The sequence below is a fragment of the Dryobates pubescens genome, chromosome 3 (assembly GCF_014839835.1).
Source record: "Dryobates pubescens isolate bDryPub1 chromosome 3, bDryPub1.pri, whole genome shotgun sequence".
NCBI classification, from domain to species: Eukaryota; Metazoa; Chordata; class Aves; order Piciformes; family Picidae; genus Dryobates; species Dryobates pubescens.
Window position 1 is genome coordinate 3506401 of NC_071614.1, and position 25009 is coordinate 3531409.

The 25009-nt window shown below is 47.6% G+C and overlaps 1 protein-coding gene across 2 annotated transcripts in view; it reads right to left on the reverse strand.

Annotated features, from left to right (window-relative positions):
* Positions 1 to 19838: 19838 nt before the first annotated feature.
* The window catches only part of FAM110B (family with sequence similarity 110 member B), a 108792-nt gene continuing 103621 nt past the window's right edge, over positions 19839 to 25009 (reverse strand). For both annotated transcript variants that reach the window (XM_054179331.1, XM_054179337.1), the window contains one exon: positions 19839 to 22691. In XM_054179331.1, coding sequence (XP_054035306.1) covers positions 21274 to 22386 — 1113 coding nt within the window. In that variant the 5' untranslated portion in view covers positions 22387 to 22691 and the 3' untranslated portion in view covers positions 19839 to 21273. The remainder of the gene's footprint in view (positions 22692 to 25009) is intronic.

The window sequence follows — 25009 nt, forward strand, 5'->3', positions numbered from 1 at the left end:
GCCTCTCTGGAGATGTTCAAAACCCACCTGGATGTGTTCCTGTGTGATCTGCTCTAGGTGATCCTGTTCGGGCAGGGGGGTTGGACTGGGTGAGCTTTTGAGGTGCCTTCCAACCCCTAACGTTCTGTGATTCCCTGATATTCCCACTGCACATTCCCATTGCACAGACCAGGCTAGGTCTGGTCATGGCTTGGGACAAGTCTTGACAGCCAGCACAGCTTCTGCTGTCCTGTGAAGTGAGGCAGATAGTGTTCAAGGGGACATTGATACTTCAGAGTGCTGGTGGCCCTGGGGTGGTGAGGAGCCCTCTCTCTGCTCACACACATGCCAGGCACTTCCCCTGCACTGCCTGTGCTGCTGGGCACAGGGAAAGAACCAGGAGAGAATGGAATGGACCAGGCTGGAAAGGGCCTTTGAGATCATCGAGTCCAACCTCTCACCCAACACCATCTAATCAACTAAACCATAGCACCAAGCACCCCATCCAGTCTCTTCCTAAACACCTCCAGGGATGGTGATTCCACCACCTCCCTGGGCAGCACATTCCAATGGCTAATCACTCTATCTATGAAAAACTTCTTCCTACCATCCAGCCTAAACCTCCCCTGGTGCAACTTGAGACTGTGTCCTCTTGTTGTGGTGCTGGGTGCCTGGGAGAAGAGACCAACCCCCACCTGGCTACAACCTCCCTTCAGGTAGTTGTAGAGAGCAAGAAGGTCTCCCCTGAGCCTCCTCTTCTCCATCCCCAGCTCCCTCAGCCTCTCCTCACAGGGCTGTGCTCCAGACCCCTCCCCAGCTTGGTTGCCCTTAACAATGGGAGAGCCTGTCCAATTTAATTCTCATTTTTGTGCACAGTGCTTAGCACAATGAGATTGCAGGTAGAGGCATCCTGCCCCTTCTGCTAGCTGAAAATGACATTCCTGTATTTTCCCAGCTCATCCAGATCTCTATTTGCTTTTTGGTCTATTTTTTTATTCTTCTGTGTTGTTTTTTTTTCCTCCCCTCTCACTCCAGAAAGGTCTGGAAGAGAATCATTTTTATAATCTACTTCCAATTACTCCAATTCCACAACCATAAAAAATAAACCCACTAAGATAAGGAAAAAAATTAAATACATATATATATATATATATATATAAAAGGAAACTCTGCAAACTATTATAGAGCCTCAGCAATGAGCTCTTGAATTGCTGTGCTACATTCATCCCCTAGCTCACATCCATCCCCTAGCTCAGTGGGCTCACAATGCTTTGTTATCTTTTTTAAACTCAATGAAGAGTGCATCCCTTAAAGGGCAGGAAAATCTTCCTGCCATTATTTGACCCTTTAGCAAGTTAATATCAAACCCATTTCATGATGAACATGCTGCCAGCTTTCAGAATGGGTGTTGGGTTTGTCCTTAAAAAGCAGTTTCCTGGGAAAATAAATGAGGGTGAAACTGGGGAATCTCTGCTCCTCACCACTAGAGCTTAATGCAGTGATGGGTTGGTTGCTTTCTCCCCTCCTGAGATGCTGACCTATAGGGTCTGCTACAGCCACAAGCACATTCAACTGAGCTGTTCCTCATCAGCATCTGTTTTTTGAGGGATTATTGGAAAGATGATGTTTGGTCTGATGAATAATTTATTCACACAAACACACACAAAAATCCACAACCAAAAAAACCCAACAACCAAACCCCAAAGAGCAAAGCAAAGCAAACCCAAGCCCAACCCAACTCAATCCAAACCAATCCAACCCAACCCCCAAAGTTTAAATTGTCTCTCCACAGCTACCACTTTTTGTGCTAACAGAATAACTCACTGAATCTGAAATGAAAACTTGTTTCTCTGTGCAATAAAGAAATTGCTCCTTTTGGTTTGCTTTGAATTGATTTGTTTTGGTTTTCCCCAGCCCAAGCTTGTTTTGGAGCTGTGTCTGCAGAGATGGGGAGAGCAGCACGCTCTCCCCTTCTCAACGTGGCATTTTACACCTTCATATCCTCTCCAGAGAGGAAAAGGAAAGCAGAGTCTCCCAGGAACAGCAGGCTTCAGAGGGTGACTTGCATGGGGAGAGGGATTCAGCTACCCTGTGGAGCTCCTGCCCTTGGACCACTGAGTGTTACCTTTGAAGAAGAGCTCTGTGCAGGACCTCTGCATGTGTGCTGCATCCTGATGCAATGTGGAGTGCAAAGAGCAGGTTTCCAAGGCTCAGTGGGGGAGCTGATCTCTTCCCTCTCTGGTGCTATCCCTGGTTCCACTTCCTAGACTTCACTCATCACTTTCCCTCCTGGTGGAGGCTGCACCTTGCTGTGTCTGGCAAATAAAGCTTGGAGGCTTTTCTCCAAGCACTAGTGAGGTGAGCTGCTTCTCTGCTGGGGACACTTGGGGTGCGTCTGCAGAAGAACCTCAGCAGCTTCAGCACTTCTCCGGAGCTGCATGGCCTTATTGACACCTCCAGCTTCTGCTGGGAAGAGTTTGTGGTGGAAAGCAGTGCCCCAGCTGCTGGTGTGCTCAGTGGAGCTGCTTGACGTGCTCAGACCGTGCTGCTGAGCAGTTAGAAACACACCAAAGGCAAGGCTTTAATTTGTTAGAAGGAAAGTGCAGGCAGCAGCAAGGTTCCCTGGCAGCTGCACAGGGGTTATTGCCAATGCTCTCAGGGGCAGGTCTGGCTTTGGAGGATAGTCCTCTGTGCTTCTGCAGCAAGAAAAGGACAGATGGGATCAGGGCTCCACCCTCCCTCTTGGGTCAGAACAACACAGCACACTGGGTCAGAACCCTGGTGTGCAGCTCAGTGACTCTTCCAAAAGTTAGAGCCACTTTTCAATATGGAAAACCTCCAAGGACAGAGATTCTACAACTTTGCTGGGCAGCCTCAGGAAAGATGTCTCACCATCACTGGAAGTGTTCAGGAGGAGGCTTGATGGGGTGCTTGGTGCCATGGTTTAGTGGATTAGGTGGGTTGGATTGGTTGGTGGGTTGGATTGGAAGTGATGATCTTGAAGGTCTCTTCCAACCTGGTCTGGTCTATTCTATTCTATTCTATTCTATTCTATTCTATTCTCCATCCTGAACCTCCCAGGGACTGTGGCCACTGCCCCTTGTCATATGGTCTGTCACTGCCAAGAATGTGACTATCCTCTTTGCAACTCTCTTCTGAGTACTTGCAGGCTGCTGTTAGAGTCTTCCTAGTTTCCTAGGAAGTTTCCTGGCTAAACAAGCTCAACCTTCCCTTGCAAGATACATCCTCTAGGCCTCTGACTCTCCTGGTAACCTCCCCTTGGATTGCCTCCAGCATCTTCATGAACAAACAGCTTGGAAACCCTGAGAGCCCTACCAGTGGGGCAGCACCAGGACTTCTGAGTGTCTCTGGATGTGGAGCTGAAGCACTCAGGGTACTTGGGCTCCACATCAGAACACTAGGAGACTGCACCACGAGAGCACAGCTCTCATCTTCAAATGCCTTTCTAGGATCCAAGGGCCTGTAGCAGGTAGCCAGATGTGCCAGCAGACACTTGGGAAGTTACACTTTGGATGCATTGAAAGAGAGCCACTTCTTTCACCAAGCTTTTATGTTCTGATACCTTGATGTTCTTCTATCCCAATAAAACTTCTGAAGCCATGTGGGTTACTGCAGGGGAAGGGTGCTGGCTGGAGAAAGGACTACTTCTGAAGCTCTTAACCCATGCATGCACTCTGAGCTGCTCAGCAGCGCTGCCTTGCAGAGCAGAGATGGAAAAAACCCAGAGAACAGACTGACCTGAATTCACAAAGCCTGACAACAAGCCCAGCTGCTGAAAGACTGCAAGACAGAAAGCTCACAGTGGGATCCCTGAGGCAAGGAGACCTTAGGATCTTGGGAAAGGAGCTTGGACATCCTGACTCATTGTCTGCAGCAATCTCAGGTACTGCTAGGGCTGTAAAACAGTGGCGAGGCCAGCGACTGCCAGCTGCACACAAACCATTTTGAGTTGGATTGAGCAGTTTTGAGTAGTGGCAAAAAAAACCCCTCTCTCACCCTTCTAAGCCCTCAGGGAGCTGCTGTGGGGAAACAGCAGAGCTGCTCTTTCAAGGGCTGCTCTCTCCCTGGGTTTATGTCTTTAATGACCTTGGCAGAGGTACTGAAGAAACTCTTTACCAGAGCAAGGGATTGTTTTGTGTTTCTCTCCAGACCAGGCACAAACATACTTGCTCTCATCAGATACACAGACTCTGAAATTCCACTTTCTTCCTCCCTCTTCAATAAAAGTGCAAAGCAAAAAAGCACATACTCCAGCTGTTTGCATTCTGCTGCCCTCCTACAGCAGCCCAAGATAGCAGACAGAGAGCTGTTGGGTTGGCTCCCCTTTTCTGAGGCCAGTGTTCAAACTGCAGTTGAAGTTGCTGTCTACACTGACATGTTTAGCTCCCTGGTGATGGAAACCAACTGTCCTTAGCTAGACATGTAAAGATGTGGTATGTTTTCCTTCATCTGAGGGTAGGCTGGAATGGTATGAAGACTCAGATGATGGGAATTGGGAGGATTCCCAACTTAGAGGATCTGCTATGCTGGATCAAAGAGGTTTCCTCCCTCACCCCTCCACCTCACCCATCACAGTGATGCCTGTGATTCCTGACAACAGGGAAATGATGAAACCAACCTGCAACTATGTTCCATGCCAAAGGTCATAGACTCCTAGAATGGCTCAGGCTGGAAGGGATCTCAGAGATCATCTACTCCAACCTCCCCACCATGGGCAGGGACACCTCTCAGCTAGAGCAGGCTGCTCAAGGCCTCATCCAACCTGCCCTTGAACACCTTCAGGGAGGAGGCATCCACAACCTCCCTGGGCAGCCTGTTCCAGAGTCTCACCACCCTCATACTAAAGAGCTTCTTCCTCAGCTCCAGTCTAAGCCTGCTCTCCCTCAGCTTCAAACCATTCCTGCTTGTCCTGTCTCTAGACACCCTGATGAAAATGAGCCAGCAGTGTGCCCAGGTGGCCAAGAAGGCCAATGGCATCCTGGCCTGGATCAGGAACAGTGTGGCCAGCAGGAGCAGGGAAGTCATTGTGCCCTGTACTCAGCACTGTTTCAGCCACACCTTGAGTCCTGTGTCCAGTTCTGGGCCCCTCTGTTTAAGAAGGACATCGAGACACTTGAAGGTGTCCAGACAAGGGCAACGAGGCTGGGGAGAGGTCTGGAGCACAGCCCTGTGAGGAGAGGCTGAGGGAGCTGGGGTTGCTTAGCCTGGGGAAGAGGAGGCTCAGGGGAGACCTTCTTGCTCTCTACAACTACCTGAAGGGAGGTTGTAGCCAGGTGGGGGTTGGTCTCTTCTCCCAGGCAACCACCAACAAAACAAGAGGACACAGTCTCAAGCTGTGCCAGGGGAGGTTTAGGCTGGGGGTGAGGAGAAAGTTCTTCCCAGAGAGAGTTGTTAGCCATTGGAATGTGCTGCCCAGGGAGGCGGTGGAGTCCCCATCCCTGGAGGTGTTCAAGAGGGGATTGGATGTGGCACTTGGAGCTATGGTTTAGTCATGAGGTCTGTGGTGACAGGTTGGACTTGATGATCTTTGAGGTCTCTTCCAACTTTGGTGTTTCTATGATCCTGTGACAAGTCCCTCTGCAGCCTCCCTGTAGGACCCCCTCAGGTACTGGAAGGCAGCAATGAGGTCTCCCTGGAGTCTTCCCCTCTCCAGGCTGAACACCCCCAGCTCCCTCAGCCTGTCCTCAGAGCAGAAGTGTTCCAGGTCTCAGATCATCTTAGTGTCCTCCTCTGGAGGTACAATCCTGTAGGTGGAGAGAAGGCAGTTTCCTTCTGCCCTTGGAAAAGCACAGCCTAAGCAATGAAATTGCCATTGTGCCAGCCAAGAGCTGCTGGAGTTGGGTTTATGAATCCATCTCTTCTAATGGAGAACAGAAGCTAACACTCCAGGTGCAGGCTACAGTACTGTCAAGAGACACAGCATTGGTTCTCAAACAGATTTTGTTTGATTAAATGTTTGGACATTTACAGCTTGTAGAAGCTTGTGTTATAAAAATGCAGATCAGACCAGAGTTGCTTGATCATCATTCCAGCCCAATGCCTCCACACATTTCTGACTAGAATTCCTCCTTCTTGCTGGAAAGCTGCCTGCAGGATGTACCCTTGAGAGCACAATGAGAACCATCTCTGGGTACAAGGAGTTCTTTCTCTAGTAACTTCCACCCTGGAGGAGCTCTGAAAAATCCTTGCAGGATTAGCCTGTGGTTATCCAGGAGGAGAGAACTGCACAAGGTTTCAGAGGAGCAGTCAGGAGGCTTGCTCTTGCCAGGGTATTAGTGAAAGCAGGCAGAGTACAAACCACCTGAGTCCTGCAGAGGCTGCTGTGGTGAGCAGCCATCTAAATGTATTCCAGGTAACTGTGTGCCTTCAGCCCCTGAGCCCCACCACTTCTCTCTTTAGTCAAGCACTACCCTTCCACAGCTAGTGATGGAGACACCTGGTGAAGCCAGGAATCAGGTGGCTTGGCCAAGTGTTCACTGCCCTGAAAACAATTTAATTCCTTTAAAAAGCTGGAAATAGAATTACTGCACTGCCTTGTGAGGGCAAGTTCATCAGCTAGAGAACAAAACATTGACATCATCCAGTTCATCAGCATCAGTTTTCACTCCTCACCTGCTCTCTTTAGAGACAGTGGCATCAGCAGCCACTTGAAGGAGGTTTGTTGACAGAAACACAAGGCTGATGCCAAATATTTGCCCACTTCCAAAAGATTTCCTTGTTTACCTTGCTGTTAAATGGTGCTAATGTGATTTCCATTAGCCCCTCTTGAAGGGCTAATCAGCACAATTTACCTGTGCAAACATCACACCCAGGCACTTACCAGTGGATTATTGACAGAGCAGAGGTGCCAGAGCTAGCATTACAACACCTCATATTCACAGGGGAGATCTGGGATGATACACAAACAAGCCAAAGCCTTCCAAATGATTCTATAACTCTCCTGGCTCACTGGGTTTGCTTCAGGAGGGGTTGCTGTTCCTTGCACAGCAACATGGAGGCACACTTTGCAGAGCATGAAGGTGTTGGATCACAAGGCCATCTCATGGTCGGTGAGGGACAGTGAAGCAGCTGCAAGCCCCTGGTGTATCAGTTCACATCTGCTATGAAGGAAGAGGTTTGTGCTTCCAATGGGCAGATCTTTGCAGCCTGAAGTATTCATGGTCGGCAGAGCCAACATGTCCCTTGGTTAGGATGCCTTGGTGGAACATGCTGTGCTCTGAGGCCCTTCAGCACCATGACAGCTGATGTTTTCTGCTCTGTGGGAGCTTTCAGAACTCTTTGGAAACTGAATTTTGAGATCTCAATCTTTTCTGTAGAGGATTCCTTCCTGAGACAGGGTTGCTTTTGTCAGCACAGCTGCCAGCTGTTGCTTCAGGCTAATCTGTAAGCTCAAGCAGGTGTTTACAGCACTTGCAACCCCTCCTTTTTTCACTTCTCTCCAAGAAAAGATCTGCAAAACCCAGGGATGTGTTCTCTGTACTAAGATGTAAGAATAGAGACACTGGAAAACAATTAGGAAAGGCAACTCTTTACCCTCTCTGTTTCTTGGGCTCTCCAGGAGTGCTCATGCTACCAAAAAACAAGCTCATGCTCCTACCAAATGCTGCAGAACACATCCATTTTTGGTCACAGGTAAATCATTCTCAATAAAGGGAGGCCACTGGTTGTTTTTCTTTCTCCAGATGAGGTTTTGGACTGCAGAACAGTTCACTGTGTGTTGGCAGCTGCTGGGAGGTGGGGGTGGATTGCTTTGCCTTCTCAAAGAAAGTGCCACCTTGAAATGTGAACGTGAGCAGGGAGATGCTGCAGTTCAGGCTGGCAGCCAGCCCTGGCCAGGATTGGAACAGGAGACTTCTTTGGGAAGCTTGGCTACTGACTGAAATATCTTTGACAAGCCTGAGATAAGGCAGCCAATGACTCAAGTGCAGCAGCTCTTGTGCTGCTGAGGTCCCAGTACTTTTCTGCCCACTTCTGCACAGTAAGCAGAGTGTAGCTGGGCTATATGGAGACTATTTTTGGCTTTATCCTTTGTCTCTACTATGTTTTTTTGCTGTCTCCTCTCTCTATATTATTTTCTTCCCTTCTTTCCTCCTTCCTTTCTTTCCTTTTTCCTTTCCTTCCTCCTTCCTTCCATCCTTCCCTCCCACCTTCCTTCCTTCCCTCCTGGCTTGCATCCTTTGCTTCTTCCTTCCTTTCATCCTTTCCTTCTCCTGTCCATCCTTTCCTCCTGTTTTCCTTCCTTCCCTCCTTCTGTCCATCCTTTCCTCCTTCTTTCCTCCCCTCTCTACTTCCCTCCCTGCATCCTTTCCTTCTTCCTTCCCTCCTTCTTTCCATCCTTTCCTCCCCTCTCTCCTTCCATCCTTCCCTCCGTGCATCCTTTCCTTCTTCCTTCCTTCCCTCCTCCTTTCCTTGCTTCCCTCTTTCCATCCTTTCTGCCTTCCTTCATTTCTGCCCTTTTCCCCTCTGTTTCTTTCATTTCATTAATCTATTTCTTTCTGGACATTTGCTCCATCCATTTTCTTTCACCTCATGGTGTCTCCTTCCACTAGCAGTTAACTTTCTGGGCAGGTAGCAGGGACTCTTTGCATTTTCAATTTGATTTTGAGTCTTTCTCAATTACAGGCTATTAACAAAAACCCAAACCAAACCCCAACCGAATCATTCCTGCTGAGGATGCCACACTGACTGCAGCTGCCACCCTCTGTTGCTGAAAAAATATCACTGACTGTTCTCTGTTCATCTAATCCCTGCCTGTGAGGACTCATCAGATCAAAGCCAGCTGCTCAGCCAGTGGCTGCTGGGTGTTATTTTATTTTCCCCATTTCCAACAGAAATATCACAACTTGCAAAGCAGAAAATCCCCTGTATCCTTCTGTAAAAGCCTGCAGAATGAGCTCTGCTTATGGCTGTGAGAGAAGGGAAAAGCAGAGGAAAGTTCTCAGCCCCTCTGCAACAGTGAAACTCAGGCCATTCCTACCACCAGGGGCTCTGATTTCACTCAAGACCTTAGGAGAAACTGCTTCCTTGAAGGAGCTGTTTGCCTCCTTAAAGAGTGTTTTTGAGCACTGTCACCCCAGGTGCACAACTTGCATTGGAGGGAAGTGATATGCCATTGTGAAATGCATCTCAGAAATTAATGCCTCCTGAGTTTTATGTTGGGCATTTTAACTCCAGCCCTGCTCCCCCCCTGCCCCTTTAAACAGACTCATCGATTTTTAGGCCAGATGAGAGCACTGTAATTGTTTTGTCTGACTTTCTCCATAACATCAATTATAACCAGGCACAAATTAATTCCCCTTCAAATTACAGACTGTTATTTCAGTCAAGAAATCCTATTTTGATTTGAACAAAGGCAGTGACAGAGAACCCACAACAGCATTTACTAAATCATTTCAGTGCTTAATAACCCCCTGCTCAGACAAATTTTAATCTCCTTTCCAGTCTGAATTGGTTCAGCTCCAAGCAGAGGCCCTGAGGTACTGCTGGATGTTTGCTGGGGAGGCTGAAGAACTTTCATGGTGCTGCTCACTGTGTAGGTGCAGTGGTCATGCTTGTGTCTGCCCTTAGCTTTGTCTTGGGCAGTCCTCAGATGAAGACTTTTTCAGCCTACCTGCTCCAAGAAGTCCTTGCAGACCTGGTCAGCACAGTCAAAATGAGGAGGTGTATGAGTGCTGTGTCCGGGTCTGGGCTCTCCAGAGCTCTTCAGCTGTAGCCTCACCACAACCTTTCAACTTCTGGGTCTGCTCAGGATTTCTCACCCCCCCAGAGCACAGAAATAACATTAACCTTGTCCCCATAAAGCAACAAGACAGCTTTGGGACCCTGCTTGCAGAAAGGTTTCTAGAAACCTCCAGGCTGTGAGTTTAGAGTGAGAAAAGGTTTGGAAATTCACCTGTCACAGGTCCTGCTGCAGTGTCAGCCTTGTGTATTCAGCAAAGACCCTTTGGTTTGCCTTAGTGGGCTTCCCAATGCAGTGTTTTGTGACTTTTTTTTGTTGTTTTGATATTTACTCTGCTGTAACTCAGGGACTGGCTTATGCCTGTAATTACCAGGCAGGCAGGCAATGCTTATTAAAAGGCAATTAGGTTGCTCCAAACTCTGGTGAGTTTATGATCATAGAGATCAATATAAATCACAGCTAATTAAGCTCTTTCTCACTAAAGGTTTTCCATACACAGTGTATCACAGCACTGCAGCAACAAGCAATGCTCCTACCTCTCTGCACCAATTTACCCAGGTTGAACCAGAATTTGGTTCCTAATCACAGAGGCTGAAAAGCAGAACTTCAGCTGGCCTGCTGCAGTGACAGGATGGTGTTAAGGGGAAGCTGGTTAGCTGCAGAGGGAACAGAAAAGCAGAAGTGTGAGCAGCTCCTGGAAAGTGGTTATTAAAAAATGGCCAAAAAGGGTGGGGGAAAGCAAAAAAAAAAAAAAGAGAGGGGAAAAAAAAGAGGAAAAAAAAAGAAAAGAAAAAAAGGTTAAAAAAAAGTTTAAAAAGGAAAAAAGTTTTTTAAAGGCAGAAAAAAAGTAAAAGAGAAAGGAAAAAAAAACACAATCAAACAAAACCCATAAATAAAAGCAATAAAAGGCCAAAGAAACCCAACCAAACAAAAAAGTCCAAGAAAGAGACCCAAAAAGGCCAAAAGAGACTAAAAAAGGATAAAACACCACAATAAATTGAATTAAAAAGGCCATAAAAGGCCAAAAAGGCAAAAATAACACAACAAATCAAATGAAAAAGGCCAAAACAAAGGCAAAAAGAGAGATAAAAAAGGCAAGAAAAGGTGAATGCCCACAACAAAGCAAACAAGAAGGCAAAAAAGGCCAAAATGGGGAGGACGGGGCGGGGGGGGGAAGAAGAGAAACTAAAGAGAAGAAACAAACTAGAGAGAGGGAAACAAACTAGAGAGAGGGAAACAAACTAGAGAGAGGGAAACAAACTAGAGAGAGGGAAACAAACTAGAGAGAGAAACTAAAGAGGGAAACAAACTAGAGAGAAGAAACAAACTAGAGAGAGGGAAACAAACTAAACAGAGAAACTAAAGAGAGAAACAAACTAGAGAGAAGAAACAAACTAGAGAGAAGAAACAAACTAAACAGAGAAACTAAAGAGGGAAACAAACTAGAGAGAAGAAACAAACTAGAGAGAGGGAAACTAAAGAGGGAAACAAACTAGAGAGAGGGAAACAAACTAAACAGAGAAACTAAAGAGGGAAACAAACTAGAGAGAGGGAAACAAACTAAACAGAGAAACTAAAGAGGGAAACAAACTAGAGAGAGGGAAACAAACTAAACAGAGAAACTAAAGAGGGAAACAAACTAGAGAGAGGGAAACAAACTAAACAGAGAAACTAAAGAGGGAAACAAACTAGAGAGAGGGAAACAAACTAAACAGAGAAACTAAAGAGGGAAACAAACTAGAGAGAGGGAAACAAACTAGAGAGAGGGAAACAAACTAGAGAGAGGGAAACAAACTAGAGAGAAGAAACAAACTAGAGAGAAGAAACAAACTAGAGAGAAGGAAACAAACTAAACAGAGAAACTAAAGAGGGAAACAAACTAGAGAGAGGGAAACAAACCAGAGAGAAGAAACAAACTAAAAAGGAGCAGCAAAAAGCCAACAACCCCACAAGCAAGCAACCAAAAAAGGCAATTAAAAAAGCCCCTTTTTTGCCCTTTTTTAAAGCCTGATTCTACTGCAGTGCAGGGTCCCTCAGATCCACCCCAGCACCCTAGCTCTTGCTGTGGTCCATTGGGAAGTTGTGACTGTTTAGGAAGAGAACAGTAGATGTGCTCCCTTCTCACCCATGAACCCAACCCCTTCCACTTTGCCTTGAGGAAGAGATTAAAGGCAATAAGATGGTGGCTGTTGGACCCAGTTTGCAGAAGTCTTTTGGCAAGGCTTTAATTGAAATGTTACTTCAGCAGGTGGGAGCAGCACACTGACATTGCCCTCCCCCCCAAAAAAAGAAGCTAAGAAAGATCATTAAAGAGAGGGGGGGAAAGTCCTCTCTCAAATGTTACCAAAATGTCAGATCACATGGCAAGGCTTTTAGAGGGAGAGATGTGTGGTACTGATGCACCAGTTTCATACTATTGTGACATTTACATTCTAATGATAACTAAACTTTGATCTTTGGGAAATTAGAGAGCAAAGAGCCTGATTTGCTGTGATTTTGCCACCTCCCTGAGAGAAACAGATGCAGCAGGAAAACCTCATCAAATGCTCGAGGCTGGAAGAGACCTCTAAAATCATCAACTCCAATGCCACCATTGCCCACTAAACCAAGGGACTTGTGGCTAGAAACTCTTGACAGGGAGGGGAGGGAGACACTGGAACAGGTTGCCCAGGGAAGGTTGTGGATGCTTCCTCCCTGGAGGTGTTCAAGGCCAGGTTGGATGAGGCTGTGAGCAACCTTGGCTGGTGGAAGGTGTCTCTGCCCATGGCAGGGAGGTTGGAACTGGATGATCTTCAAGGTTCCTTCCAGCTCAAACCATTCTATGGATCTATAAATCTATTCTATGAGTCCATCCCCAGGTAGCCACCATGACCCCTACAACCTGTCTGGGACAGACTTCACAGGGGTTATGGCAATAGAATAAAAGCCATAGAAATCTTGGGGAAGGTGGCTGTTTGGACAGTAAAATCTTGGGAAAGAAAGAAGGCTGTTTGGATTATGTGTGCAGAGAGGGATTGACCAGGCTGAACCCTGGGATTTGGTTAAGGATAGCCACACAAAACCCATGCAAACACTCTCCTCTGCTGAGGAAGGGAGGGAGCTGAAGACATCAACCTGAACCTATCCATCTTCAACTGACAGGAGAGAAATTGGGAGGCAATAGGCTAAAAGGATTGCTGAGCTTCAGCTCCATTCCCACTCCTAGCACAGGGAGGAAAGCCTGCAAAACCCTTACTCAGGAGGGAATAAAGGAGCTAATTCTGCACCCAGCTTGGTAGGGCACTGCTGGTGCTGCTCTCTGAGCAAGGTGGAGGATACAGGGTCTGAATACTTCTGCAGGGTGTGCTCTCATGTGTCCCAGTACAAAATATCTGCTTTACCAATTACTCTCTGGCTTGACACAAGGTGCAGAAAACATTTGCACTGCTGGTGCAATCCTGGCATGGGGATGCTGCTGGGCAAGCCCTCCTTTACAGCAGAGCTGCTGTTGGTCCTCTCTCCCCTCAGAGCCTAGAAGAAAAGACTTCTCCTTCACAATTTTCTCCCTTCAAAAGCCCAGCAGTTCCTGAGTTTTCAAGGATCATTATATTTGCACTGGAGCACTGGGAAACTGTCTGGGCAAGAGGAAACAGCAGCCTCAGAGGAGGTTGTAGTGGGGTAGCTGTTGATCTCAATGGCCTCAAGCTGTGCCAGGGGAGGTTGAGGTTGGATGTTAGGAAAAATTTCTTTCCTGCAAGAGTGGTCAGGCATTGGAAGAGGCTGCCCAGGGAGGAGGTGGAGTCACCATCACTGGAGGTGTTCAAGAAATGTGTGGCCATGGCACTTCAGGACAAGGTTTAATAGCCCTGGTGGTGTTGGATTGACGGTTGGACTCTTAGAGGTCTTTTCCAGCCAAATAAATTCTCTGATTCCATGACTGCACCTGGGTTTGTATCTTTGGGTGCTGGATCTGGACAGGCATATCCTATAGCTCAGTGCTGGGTTGCAGTGAGCAGCTTCCAGGCAAATGTGGGGACAGAAAGGAAGGGAATAGGTGGTGCACAACAGCATGCACCAAAGATGCTGTTTTGCCTTGATAACCATCTGCTGCCAAGAGGGAACTTTGTGCTTCTCCAAACTGAAGCCCTTAGGTTCAGACAAGCACCTTTGGCCTCGAAGTAATTGTCAGCTGCCCTCCAAAGTGCCACGTGGGACAGAAACAATCAACTCTAAAGAAATAAAATGTGAGCAACATTGAACAAACTCCCTCCTGGGTGAAAATTCTGCTGTAAGAAAGAATCTTCTGAGTGGCAAAGTGCTGAGGACGATCATCTCTGGTGTGGCTTTTCAGACCCAGACTGTCAAGTGATGCATTTTCTGTCTGTTCCACTAATTCAATGCTGCTGCTCATCTGCATCATTCTGCTGGAACTGCTGTGTAGAAAAATGTCTACACTGAGAGGTGGAATTCCTGCAGAAGCTCTTGGTACAGTAATTCTACATGTCAGATAATAAAACAGAAAGGGAAGCAATTCTCTTATCTACACAACTGAAAAACGCCTTTTGTGACAGCCATGGAGTCTTTAAAGGTTAGAAAACAGCTTTCCTCTACGCAGGGCAGCTCCTGTGAGAGGAAACAGAAACTTTCCAAACAGCCCTTGGTTTGCTTGGTTAATACCACTCAGTTAATTAATGTTTTATATTGAACTACAATAGCTTGCAATTAATTATTTCAAACGGGCTTCAAACCTAACAGGCATCAGACTGCAGAGCAAATACTCCTCCTTTGTGCCCAAACCTGCTTCCAGCTTCTCAGCATTGGGTAATGGAAGTGAAGGCAAAAGAAGTGGAAGTGTGTACACAAAGGGAGACACAGCAGAACATTTTGTCTATTCATTGGGTTGGATAGTCAACATGACAAGAAAAATTGAACTGGGATTTGGAGACAGTAGGGTTTTTTTACCTTATAGAATGAAGAGCTTTCAGCATTTTACTTTAATTACCTTCTTGTTCAGGTTTCCCCTTTTGTTGTCTGAAATCATCAAAGAGGCTTTTGTCTTCTATTTTCTGTTGCTATAAATCTCTGGAGTAAAATTGCTGCCTTCAAGTTAAGAGCAGAACAGAACTGGAGACAACAGCACAGAAGTGTTTAGGCAACAGATTCCATTAAGAAAAGAGAAGATGACAAAGAGGCAAAATTTCTCACTGTTTTCATGTCTTTCTCCTGCAGCACCTTTCTGGCCTCCTGCAGCGCCTTTCTGGCCTCCTGCATCAAAGTGCTGTGAAGGCAGCAGGCTAGAAGATGGGCTGAGAGGTTGTGGTTCCAGAGGAGAGAAGATGAAACAGCCAGATGAGACAAGGAAGGAACATGCAGAGAAGAAGAATGGAAGCTGGGAGAGCTCAGAGAAGACAAGGAATCAAGAATCATAGAATTGTTAGGGTTGGAAGGGACCTCAAAGTTCCAACCCTCCTGCCATGGGCAGGGACACCTCACACTACAGCAGGTTGCTCACAGCCTGGCCTTAAAAACCTCCAGGGCTGAGGCTTCCACCACCTCCCTGGGCAACCTGTGCCAGTGTCTCAGCACCCTCAAGAAGTTGGAGAACACTTGCAGTGCCAAAAGCATGAAACAATAATAGCATAGATACCAGCACTCTCTAACTCCTGTCATAAGACCATCATGAAAATGACTTTAAATTTAGAAGAATGACATTTAAGAGACTCCAGGTTTTGTTACATAAGTGATTGTTTTTCATCAGAACCAACAAAAAAAAAATATATCTAATAAAGTCATCACTTCTTATTCCTGGGGCTTGATGGGCAGCCTCAGCCCAAGTCTTAAGTGATACAGACTCAGCTTGAGGGCTCTTCATACCTGCCAGGGCAAGAGAGGTGGTGGGGTGTAGGGATTTCCACTTCAGCTTGGACCAGCCCCCCCCCCTAAACAAGACAACATCTGAGTATTTTAGCAGCAATGTAACGAACACCAGGACACAGCTACTGACCACCCCTTGGGCTTCCCGGGAGAACAATGAAGGATGTTTATGGGTTGATGTGCTTATTTAGAGGTTCACCTAACAGATGCCATCACCAGGAGAGAAAACTCATTTCTTCCAGACAATTTTAATGGCCTTTTGCATTAAGCTATGGGTGATACATGTCAAAGGGCAGATTGTTGGAGTCTTCCTGCTGACAGCAAGGAACATCAGCTTGGTGTCAGTGAACATCTAAGCCTCGGTGAGAAGGCTTTTAAGAGAGTTAAATCACAATTAGGGCAAACCACCTTGACCAATTCATTCTCTTGTACAGCACAAAGGGACCTTCCCCCATAGCTGCATTTATATTCATTGCCAAAACACCCAGTGGACCCTTACTGTTCACGGGAACAAAGCTCCAGATGTTATGTTCCAAGCCTAGTGCTCAGCTACTGGTGTGCCTCCGTTAATCACATAAAACGTGAGTTTTATAGCCCTGGAAACCTGGCACCTCCCAGAGTCATTGGTTTGACTACTCTGCTTGATAAAAACGTTTCTTACGGACAAGTGAGCTCTGAATGTAAGGTACTAAAGATTATCATCTTACAATCAGCAAGTATCAGGAAGGCTGTTTTGAAGGCTTAGCTCCTTCCCCGTTCTCCTGCGGGCTGAAACAGTTCGGCTCTGCTCCGCAGAGCTCCATTAAGCACTTTGTTTTTCGTTGAATGACTGGAATCAAACGTGGATGGCCTCCACGGCTGACTAAACTGCTGCAAAAGGAGGTAAGTCAGCAATCCTGATTGGCTCTCTTGTCTGAGTGGTGCCTTTTGATTGTTGAACTTCTGCCAAAAGCATCATCCCTCTGTTTACCCTTCAAAAGCCTGCGGTCACTCACTGGCTGCAGACAGGGCTCGCAGCTCAGTGCTCTGCCTTGCAGAAAACTGAAGCCATCAACAAGAACCTTTCACTGCTTGTAGTCACTGAATGTAAATTCGTGGCTCAGATCCTGTATCTCATCCTCCACCACATTGTTACAGCACAATACGAAGTGATTAACAGAGCAGCTTTAACTTTGCCGCCCATCTCTCTCGCCGGCAGAAACGTGTGCCGAGCTGCTCAGAGCTTTCCAAGTGTACTCTGCCACATGGCTTTCCTCTTCCTTTCCCTCCCTGGCAAGCAACAACAGAACCACCATAAGCTTCTGTGGTGATTTCTTGTCTGCATGGGAACTCACACTGGTTACAGAGAACATACCTTGGTTTTGCTTCACTCCAGGGCCAGGACTGGAAGTCAGTCAGTGCTGAGCTAGAAGAGAACTGATTCTGTTCAGTGCTGTCACTTCTCTGCTCACTGAGGCACCTCCTGAAGTTCAGGGCAGGTTTGCTCAGCCAGGGGCTGCTTCTAGCATGGAGATGATGGAGAGAGAGTTCCTGCCAAGGGGTGGGCTGAAGAAAGGCTCTGGCCGAGACTTGCTCCTGTGCAGACCAAGGGCACTGCCACAGCTTGTGCCCCACCTTGGGAGGGACAGGTGGTGAGAGGTAGCACTTTCAGGGAAGAGCACACAGGACAGGTAACCCTCACCTGGACAGCAAGAGACTCCATCCCACGGACATGCAGCATCTTCAGGAGAAAGCTGAGGGATCACCAGGCTTGAGCCTCTTCTTAAGTGGCTGATGGCCCATGAGGACTCTGCTCTGCCTTTGATCCTGATTAATGTGTTCCTGAATTCAGATCCAGAATCCAGCTTCTGAATCTGTTTCCCATCTGCTACTAAGTTCAGTCTGGGACTTTCCCAGTGCCTACCTCCAGCATCAGTGGTGCCAGTGGTGCCATCACGGCCATCAGGGGTTGGGTTCCATATGGGTTTGTCTCTCTTTGCCTCCATTTCATTGCATTGTTCTTTCCATCCCAGCTAGGTTAGTTTCTTTCCTAACCTGTCAGTCTCTTTCCCTATTCCCTTTAGGAAGGGAGAGAGATGGGAGAGCCTCTGGCATTCCTCTAGTGACCAGCCCAGCCCTGACCTATGCCACTTTCAGAGCAGACACTGATTTGCATCTCCTCCCAGAGCTGCTGCAGCACCAAGAGTTGTTACCTAACCATGGACACTTGCTGTGCACTTCGCACCTGAGCAAACGGCTGCTGGAGGCAGCAGGAACATGAGCAGAACTGGTCCCAGGTGAGGCACTTGAATTGGTTACAGCTCCCTCCAAACTCCATGTTGAGCACTCAGGAATCTCCTGAAGCAGACAAGAGACCCTCTCAGCAGGATGGACCAGCAAAGGCAAAAGGGTTACTGCTCTCTGAAAACAAACACACCTCAGACAAGGACAATTTGGGAATCAATAAATGAATGGTACCTGCATAAGCTGTAATGCAGTGCCAAGGGAAGGCAGCTCTTACCTGCGTGTTCAAAGCCTCGTGGGCGTTTAGCAGACTCCTTTGCAGTGATTTCTGTTGGTGCAAGCTCACTGGAGCTGCGAGTTCAGCTGACTGGGAAGGTCCTGGAAAGCCTCATTCCTGCGCACGCCGCGGGAAGCTGGGACGGCAGTCACAGCCTGTGCCGTGTCAAAGGTGCTGCTCAAGACCTCGGGCGAGGAAATGCTCTCTTACAGATAGCTCACAAGCTTACACCCCTTGGGGCATTAAAAGGAAATGAATTTGATTTCTCAAGAGCCTACAGCTTCCTAAGAAACCTTGGGAAACAAGTTCAGAGCGCTGGCATATGCTCTGATCCATTTTTCTCCTTACAAAGGTTTCTTTCTTCCTGCTCTTGGCTGACACCAGATGAGATAGCGTGTTTATCATCGTCCTTCAAACACTTGAGAGAGAACAATGTGAGTGCGCCTCGAGTTCGGTTTGAACTTCTTTATTTCATTGCTGTACAGCTGCATTACACTTGGCTTCAATCCCCTCAGCATTATTGTCCTTGGCAAAACCGTCACTGAACTGAGCACAACTCACTATTGGAGCAAACCACGCTGGAAACCTCAGCGTGATGGCAATGCCAAGGGGAACCCACCGAGCTGACACAGAGGTGCTGGAACACAGCTCCTCACTTGTCCGACCAAACTAGGGGCGGCCTAAGTCTCAGGGTTGTGAAACCAACTGTAAAAACCATGGAGTAGCCTCTTGGACCTGGATGTGTGCTCCCCACCCAGCCCCACCTCTGAGCCCATTCAGAAAGCAATTCTATAAAACCTCATGGAATGATTTGGGTTGGAAGGGAAATTCCAAGATCATCTAGTTCCAACCCCACTGCCTGGGGCAGGGACACCTTCCAGTACACCAGGTTGCTCCAGGCCTCAAACTTGGTGTAGGATAATTCCACAGGCAATGAGTGACTGCGTGGCTCTGCTCCCAGCCTGCTGTGGGCGAGAATCATAGAATCACAGGATCAATGAGGTTGGAAGAGACCTCAAAAGATCATCAAATCCAACCTGTCACCCGACACCTCATGACTACTAAACCATGGCACCAAGTGCCACATCCAGTCCCCACCTGAACACCTCCAGGGATGGTGACTCCAGCACATTCCAATGGCTAACAACTCTCTCTGGGAAGAACTTCCTCCTCACCTCCAGCCTAAACCTCCCCTGGCACAGCTTGAGTCTGTGTCCTCTTGTTCTGGTGCTGGTTGCCTGGGAGAAGTTGGGCTACAGCCTTCTTAGAGAAAAAGATAGCACCCAGCTTTGTAAAACATCTTTTAATATTCAAATATATAAATAAGCACTACTGAGGAATAATTCAGAAGACTGTGGTGATTCATTATCAACAGATGCTATAAATGGGAACAGCAACATTGCTAGGTAAGGAAGGAGCAAGCTATTTTTAAGAGCCTTGAAAAACCTCTTCTAGCTCTTCAGACAGATCATGCTGCTATAGTTACTTCATAAAAAATTATCTTCTGAAAAGCACTTGAGTAAAAGAAACCTTTTACTGGAACTATTGTTTAACCAAGACCTTCTACAGCACTAAACCACACTGCGATTGAGTTCCTGATAAGAGTTTTAAGAATGGGGGGAGGGAGGGTGGGGAAGGGAGAGGCAACAAAAGTAAAAGAAAGGGGGGAAAAAAAAGAACAATAAACCTACCATACCTGCACCAGGAGCTATTTATTAGCATAACACTCTTCCTTTTAAAGATTTCATAACAACTGAAGTATATACAAAGTCTTACAGCATTTACACAATGATGAAAAGAGTTTCCTATCAGCTGATGAAGTAGAAGGCAGTGCTGCAATTTACTTCGAAGCATGGACACAGTAAGAATGAAGCTGTTCTTTCGACTTCTCCCCTAGCACACCACCACTGTCAGCTGCAATGACAGCTCATGGAGCCACTGGGAAGACACAGATTGTCCAAAGAGCTGTGAGAGGTCGAGCTGCAGCACTAACCATCCTATAAGGAGGAGGAAAGAAATAAACAACAATCGCAACAAAACAAAGAAAAGGTGGGGGGGAAAGCTACACACTGTCATGTTTCTACACTTTCCTAGAGCTGGAACAAACTTTCACAGCCTTGGGTATAACATATGCAAGACAACATAATCACAATTTCTCAGATCTAGCTCAGCTACTGAGTGTATTTACTGCTGGAGAGGAGGCGTTCCGTCGATATGGCTGTGTGCTTCCAGTTCTGTTCCTTAACTGTTCAAATAGGTCTACACAAAAAATAAACCCCAAAAGAAATGCAAAAGACAGCATGGAATTCGTCATCATGATGTGTTGGATTAATAAAGGCATTCAGTATCAGCTATAGGATTGAATCATTCCTGTCAAAAGTTTAAGACCAGGAACCTTTGAGTCACAAACCAAACCCACAGAATCCTGTGCCGCTGACTCCAAACCTCACTGAGCTCTTTCCAGCGGGGGGGAAGAACACAGAATCATTAAAATGCTTACACCAACCCAAAGACAAGACTTGTTTTGTTGGGGGGGGGTCAAGCAGAGTCACTAGACTGTTTCTGCTGGTAACCTGAGGGAGCTTACCTAGAGAAGAAGAAACCTTTTACTGAACAGTCCCTTACTAGGAGCAGGGAGAGCGAGTTGACAGCGATACACGATTGCAGGACGTAGCATTCTTTGCCTTTTGGAAACGCTTTCCATGTCCAATAAAGCACTTTCTAGAAGAGCTAAGGCTGCTTTGCCTATCATCAGATGCCTACACCTCTTGTTTTGGCCAGTATTCCTTTGCCACCCCTCAGGGGGATTCTGTTTCAGCTCAGAAACTAGTAATGCCAGTTGACAGTATCGGTATTAAGACAAAAAGTGACATTTATAAAATCCACAAGGAACCACATAAATACCAAAGAAGTCAAATAACCTTTGCCATGTAAACAACTTTGATTACACTGAAGCCCTAATTAGATTCTCGTCTTAAACTTTTGGCAGATCATGGGTACGCTCAGCCAGGCTTTTGTAGTTAGTTATTGTTCAAGTGGAAGCCAGGTCAGCTCACATGTTGACAGGCATGCAACTTGGGAACATTGCACAACAAGCAACACAAAGAGATTTGAGAAGTGTACAAGACTTCAAGTAGACTTCACAACCCTTCACAACTGAATATTCACAGACAAAGATACAGTCCTCGCTTTGCTTTGCTTTTTGCTTTTGCCTTCCCTCCACGGTGGGTTCGCTTCCTTCTCACACGTGGGACACTTTCTGTGACTCTCTAGCTTGCTTGATGCTATACAACCACTTGATGATCCTGGCATTCCTCTCGATGGCGGAGATGCCGTATGGCACGCGGTCATTGGCACTGTCATCGTTCCTAAGGTCACTGTTGCTGTCCTGAGACTGTTCACAGTCTGAGCTAATCATGCTTGCGCTGCGAAAGTTGAGGGATATGATATCAGAGTTAGCCCTTGCAAAGTTCTCCATCCCGAGGTTCTCAAGCTCTTCGGGATCCAGTCCGCAGTAGTTAAAGAACCGTTCCACGTCGGCGTCAACGCGGAAGTATCTGTCGCTTAAGTCTGATTTTGAGCGCTGTAGGGAGGGCCTCCTGCTAACTCCACATCCAGACTCCACTGCCTCAATCTCTGGGGACTTCAGGGTGGCGATGGCAGCGATTTTGGGCTTTGGAGGCAGAGGTGGGGCTGAACTGCTGCAGGGTATTGCTTTTAAGGGCTTTGCGCTAGTTACTTTCCTAATGTCTGAGGAGCTGTGAGAGACGTGCAAGAAAGTCTCTGCCGACTGATCTAGGAGCCTTCTGCTGACGTTGGAGCTGCTCTCCTGCGGGCTGCTGCGGCCCTGTGTGGGGTAAACCTTCAGCGACTCGGCGAAGGAGTGCCGGTTCAGCTCCGTCGAGTCGGCTCTGTGGGGCGGCCAGTTCCGGGGCCCGTGCTTGTGCCCCGACCCCGAGCTGGAGCCTTCGGAGCTGTTGATGATGTTCTTCAGAATCTCGAGTTTCAGGTTTTCTCTCTGCACGCCGCTCTCGGTCTTGGCATTGTTGCTGAAGACCTTCAAGGTTGGGCTGCCCAGCGCTCGCTTGGCGGCGGGGCAGACCGGCGGCTTGGCCAGCACCGCCGGCTTCACCGGCTCCTGCTTGGCATTGATGACCTCCTGGCTCTTGACGTACTTCGCCTTGTCGGCTTCCAGCCTCTCCACCGCGCTCAGTCTTTTGGGGTTAGGCTCCGCCTGCCTGCGAAAATAGTCGGGTCCTTTGTTCAGGATGCGGAGAGGAACGGCGGAGGTGAAAGTGACGGCAGGGCTGACCGGCTTCACCATGCTACCTGTCGGTAGTGTTTCTGTAGGCATGTTTGGTGGTCTTTCCCCCGCAGCCGTTTTGGATTCTTCTCTGGGATCTCCCAAATGCACGGTGCAGAAACATGTACATTAAGCACAATGAATAGCCGATGAATCCTGGGATCTGAGCGTTAGCAGCAGCGCCTCATCTCACAGCTCATTAAATAGCACTGCCTTTCTCTTTTAAAGGCAGCCTTTGTAGGGCAAGGCCACCCGACACAAGCCCCTGTTAGTCTGCTCCGCTGACTCCTTTCTTCTCGCTGAGCGATGCGGGAGCCTGGCCGATCCCTTTGTGCTCCGCTGCTGCCGGCAGCGATCTGAAACGCAGCAGAACCAACCACACGTTAGCGAGAGCGCCTGACATCAGAGCGATAGCAACAGCCGCCTCCCGGCCCTCCTCTCCTCTCCTTTCCTCTCCTCTCCCACTCCCAGCCGGCCGGGATGCGGCCGGGATGCAGCCCGGGACGCGCCGGCAGCGCGGGGGAGGCGGCACTCGGAGCGCCCGGGGCCCTCCTATCGCCCTGCACCCCCCTGTGTCTTACAAGGGAGGTGCCGCTCGTTGCTCACTGCCTGAGCTTGGATTTAACACAATTACACTGGAAAAGAAAAAAAAAGACACCAAAACAAACCCACCAAGATCCAGCTGTGGATTTCTGGAGGGAGAAAGGGAAGGAAAAGATGTTAGTTCAGGGACTTGGACCCACCTACTACTGAAGATCAATGACAAAGTCCCTGGAATGTTGATAACTCAGTCTTTGATGTGCTGATTTCTGTAAATATTTTATCTCTAAACCCCAAACATGTTTCTTGTTATAGGCAAAGTACTCTCTACACCTGAGAAACAAAGTGTCGTTTCCTTTTCTATGAAGCACTATGTTGAGAGAGGAGATTTAGACTGGGGAGTAGGAAGAAATTCTTTACAGTGAGGGTGGGGAGACACTGGAACAGGTTGCCCAGGGAGGTTGTGGATGCCCCTTCCCCGAGGGCCTTCAGCAAGCTGGTCTAGAGGGAGGTGTCCCTACCCATGGAAGAGGCATTGGAACTGGATGATCTTTAAGGTCCCTTCCAGCTGAAACCACTCTGTGATACTCCAGAAAAACAATCTGGTCCAGAAAGCAAACAGAGACAAGCAATGTTTCAAGCACAATCATAGACTCACTGAGTCATGGAATGTTTTGGGTTGGAACAGACCTTTAAAAGTCATCTAGTCCAAGTCCCCTGCAGTCAGCAGGGACATCTGCAACTAGAGCAGGGTGCTCAGAGCCCCAGACAACCTGACCTAGAATGGTTCCAGGGATGGGGGAGCTACCACCTCTCTGGGCACCCGGGACCAGGGTCTCGCACCCTCAGCACAAAAAAAAAATCCTGTCTGGTCTAAATCTCCCTAGTTCAGCTAAAACCATCACCCCTCATCCTGTCACAGCAGGCCCTGCTTAAAAGTCCATCCCCACCTTTCTTACAAGTCACCTTTAGACACCCAAAGGCTGCAACCAGGAATTGTTTCTCTAATAGAAAATCAACAATTAAAAAGCAGGAGGACTCCCTACAGCCACCAGTCCCAGTTCAAGGTCTCTTTCAACAGTAGTCCCCAAAGCACCGGGGCTCCAGCAGCAACACAGGGCTCTCCAAGTTCTCCTGATCACCCTTATAGGCTTCACAGAAGAACAACAAAAGGCTTTGTTTCCTGATGAAAGGTTTTGGGAGCACACAGAAGCACTTCGCCTGGGTTTGAAAGAAACGAACTTGTCTTCACGTTCAGACAGACTCATTCAAGTTTTCTGCCAGTCGCACCAAGTGCAAATGAAGTTTACCTTCATCTAAACTGTTTTAAGAGCTGATCACTTAGGATTGTCACAACAGCCTAAAATGCAGCTCCGTGGATGATTTTCCAAGTGCTGCAACCATTTTTCCCACACGAGGCACTGAAGGGCACTTATCACAGAATCTACTTTTGAAGCAGTGATTTTGCTAATGGGTCTCATTTATTTTATTACTGCCCCATTAATCTCCACTGCCCTATTTAATATCCCATTTCTGTTATCACTGTGTTCTTCGGGGAGAGCAAGACAAGCAGCAGCTACATCTTCACTCATCCTGAGGAAGGCAGGGCAGCATCCATCCCAGGGATGCCGTGCCCTCCTGTGTCCTGCCGTCCAACTTACTAACAGGGGGAGTACCACCAGTGCATTGTTTAGAGCAAAATAACCCCCAAAGTTTAAATTCCAGCTATAGATACACTAAGACTACAAAGAAAAGAACCTCAAGGACTGATTCTTAGAATCACAGAATGTTAGGGTTGGAAGGGACCTCTGGAGATCAAGTCCAAACCCCCTGCCCAAGCAGGGATCAACCCAGGGCAGGTCACACAGGGATGCATCCAGATAGGTGTTGAAGTCTCTAGAGAAGGAGATTCCACAACCTCTCACAGAATCACCAAGGTTGGAAGAGACCTCAAAGGTCATCAAGTCCAACCTGTCACCACAGACCCCATGACAACCATGGCTCTCTGGGCAGCCTGCTCCAGGGCTCCATCATCCTCACAGTAAAGCAGCTTTTCCTCACGCTGAGGTGGAACTTCCTGGGTTCCACATTTGTTTTCATTGCCCCTTGTCCTACCACAGGACAGCACTGAAAT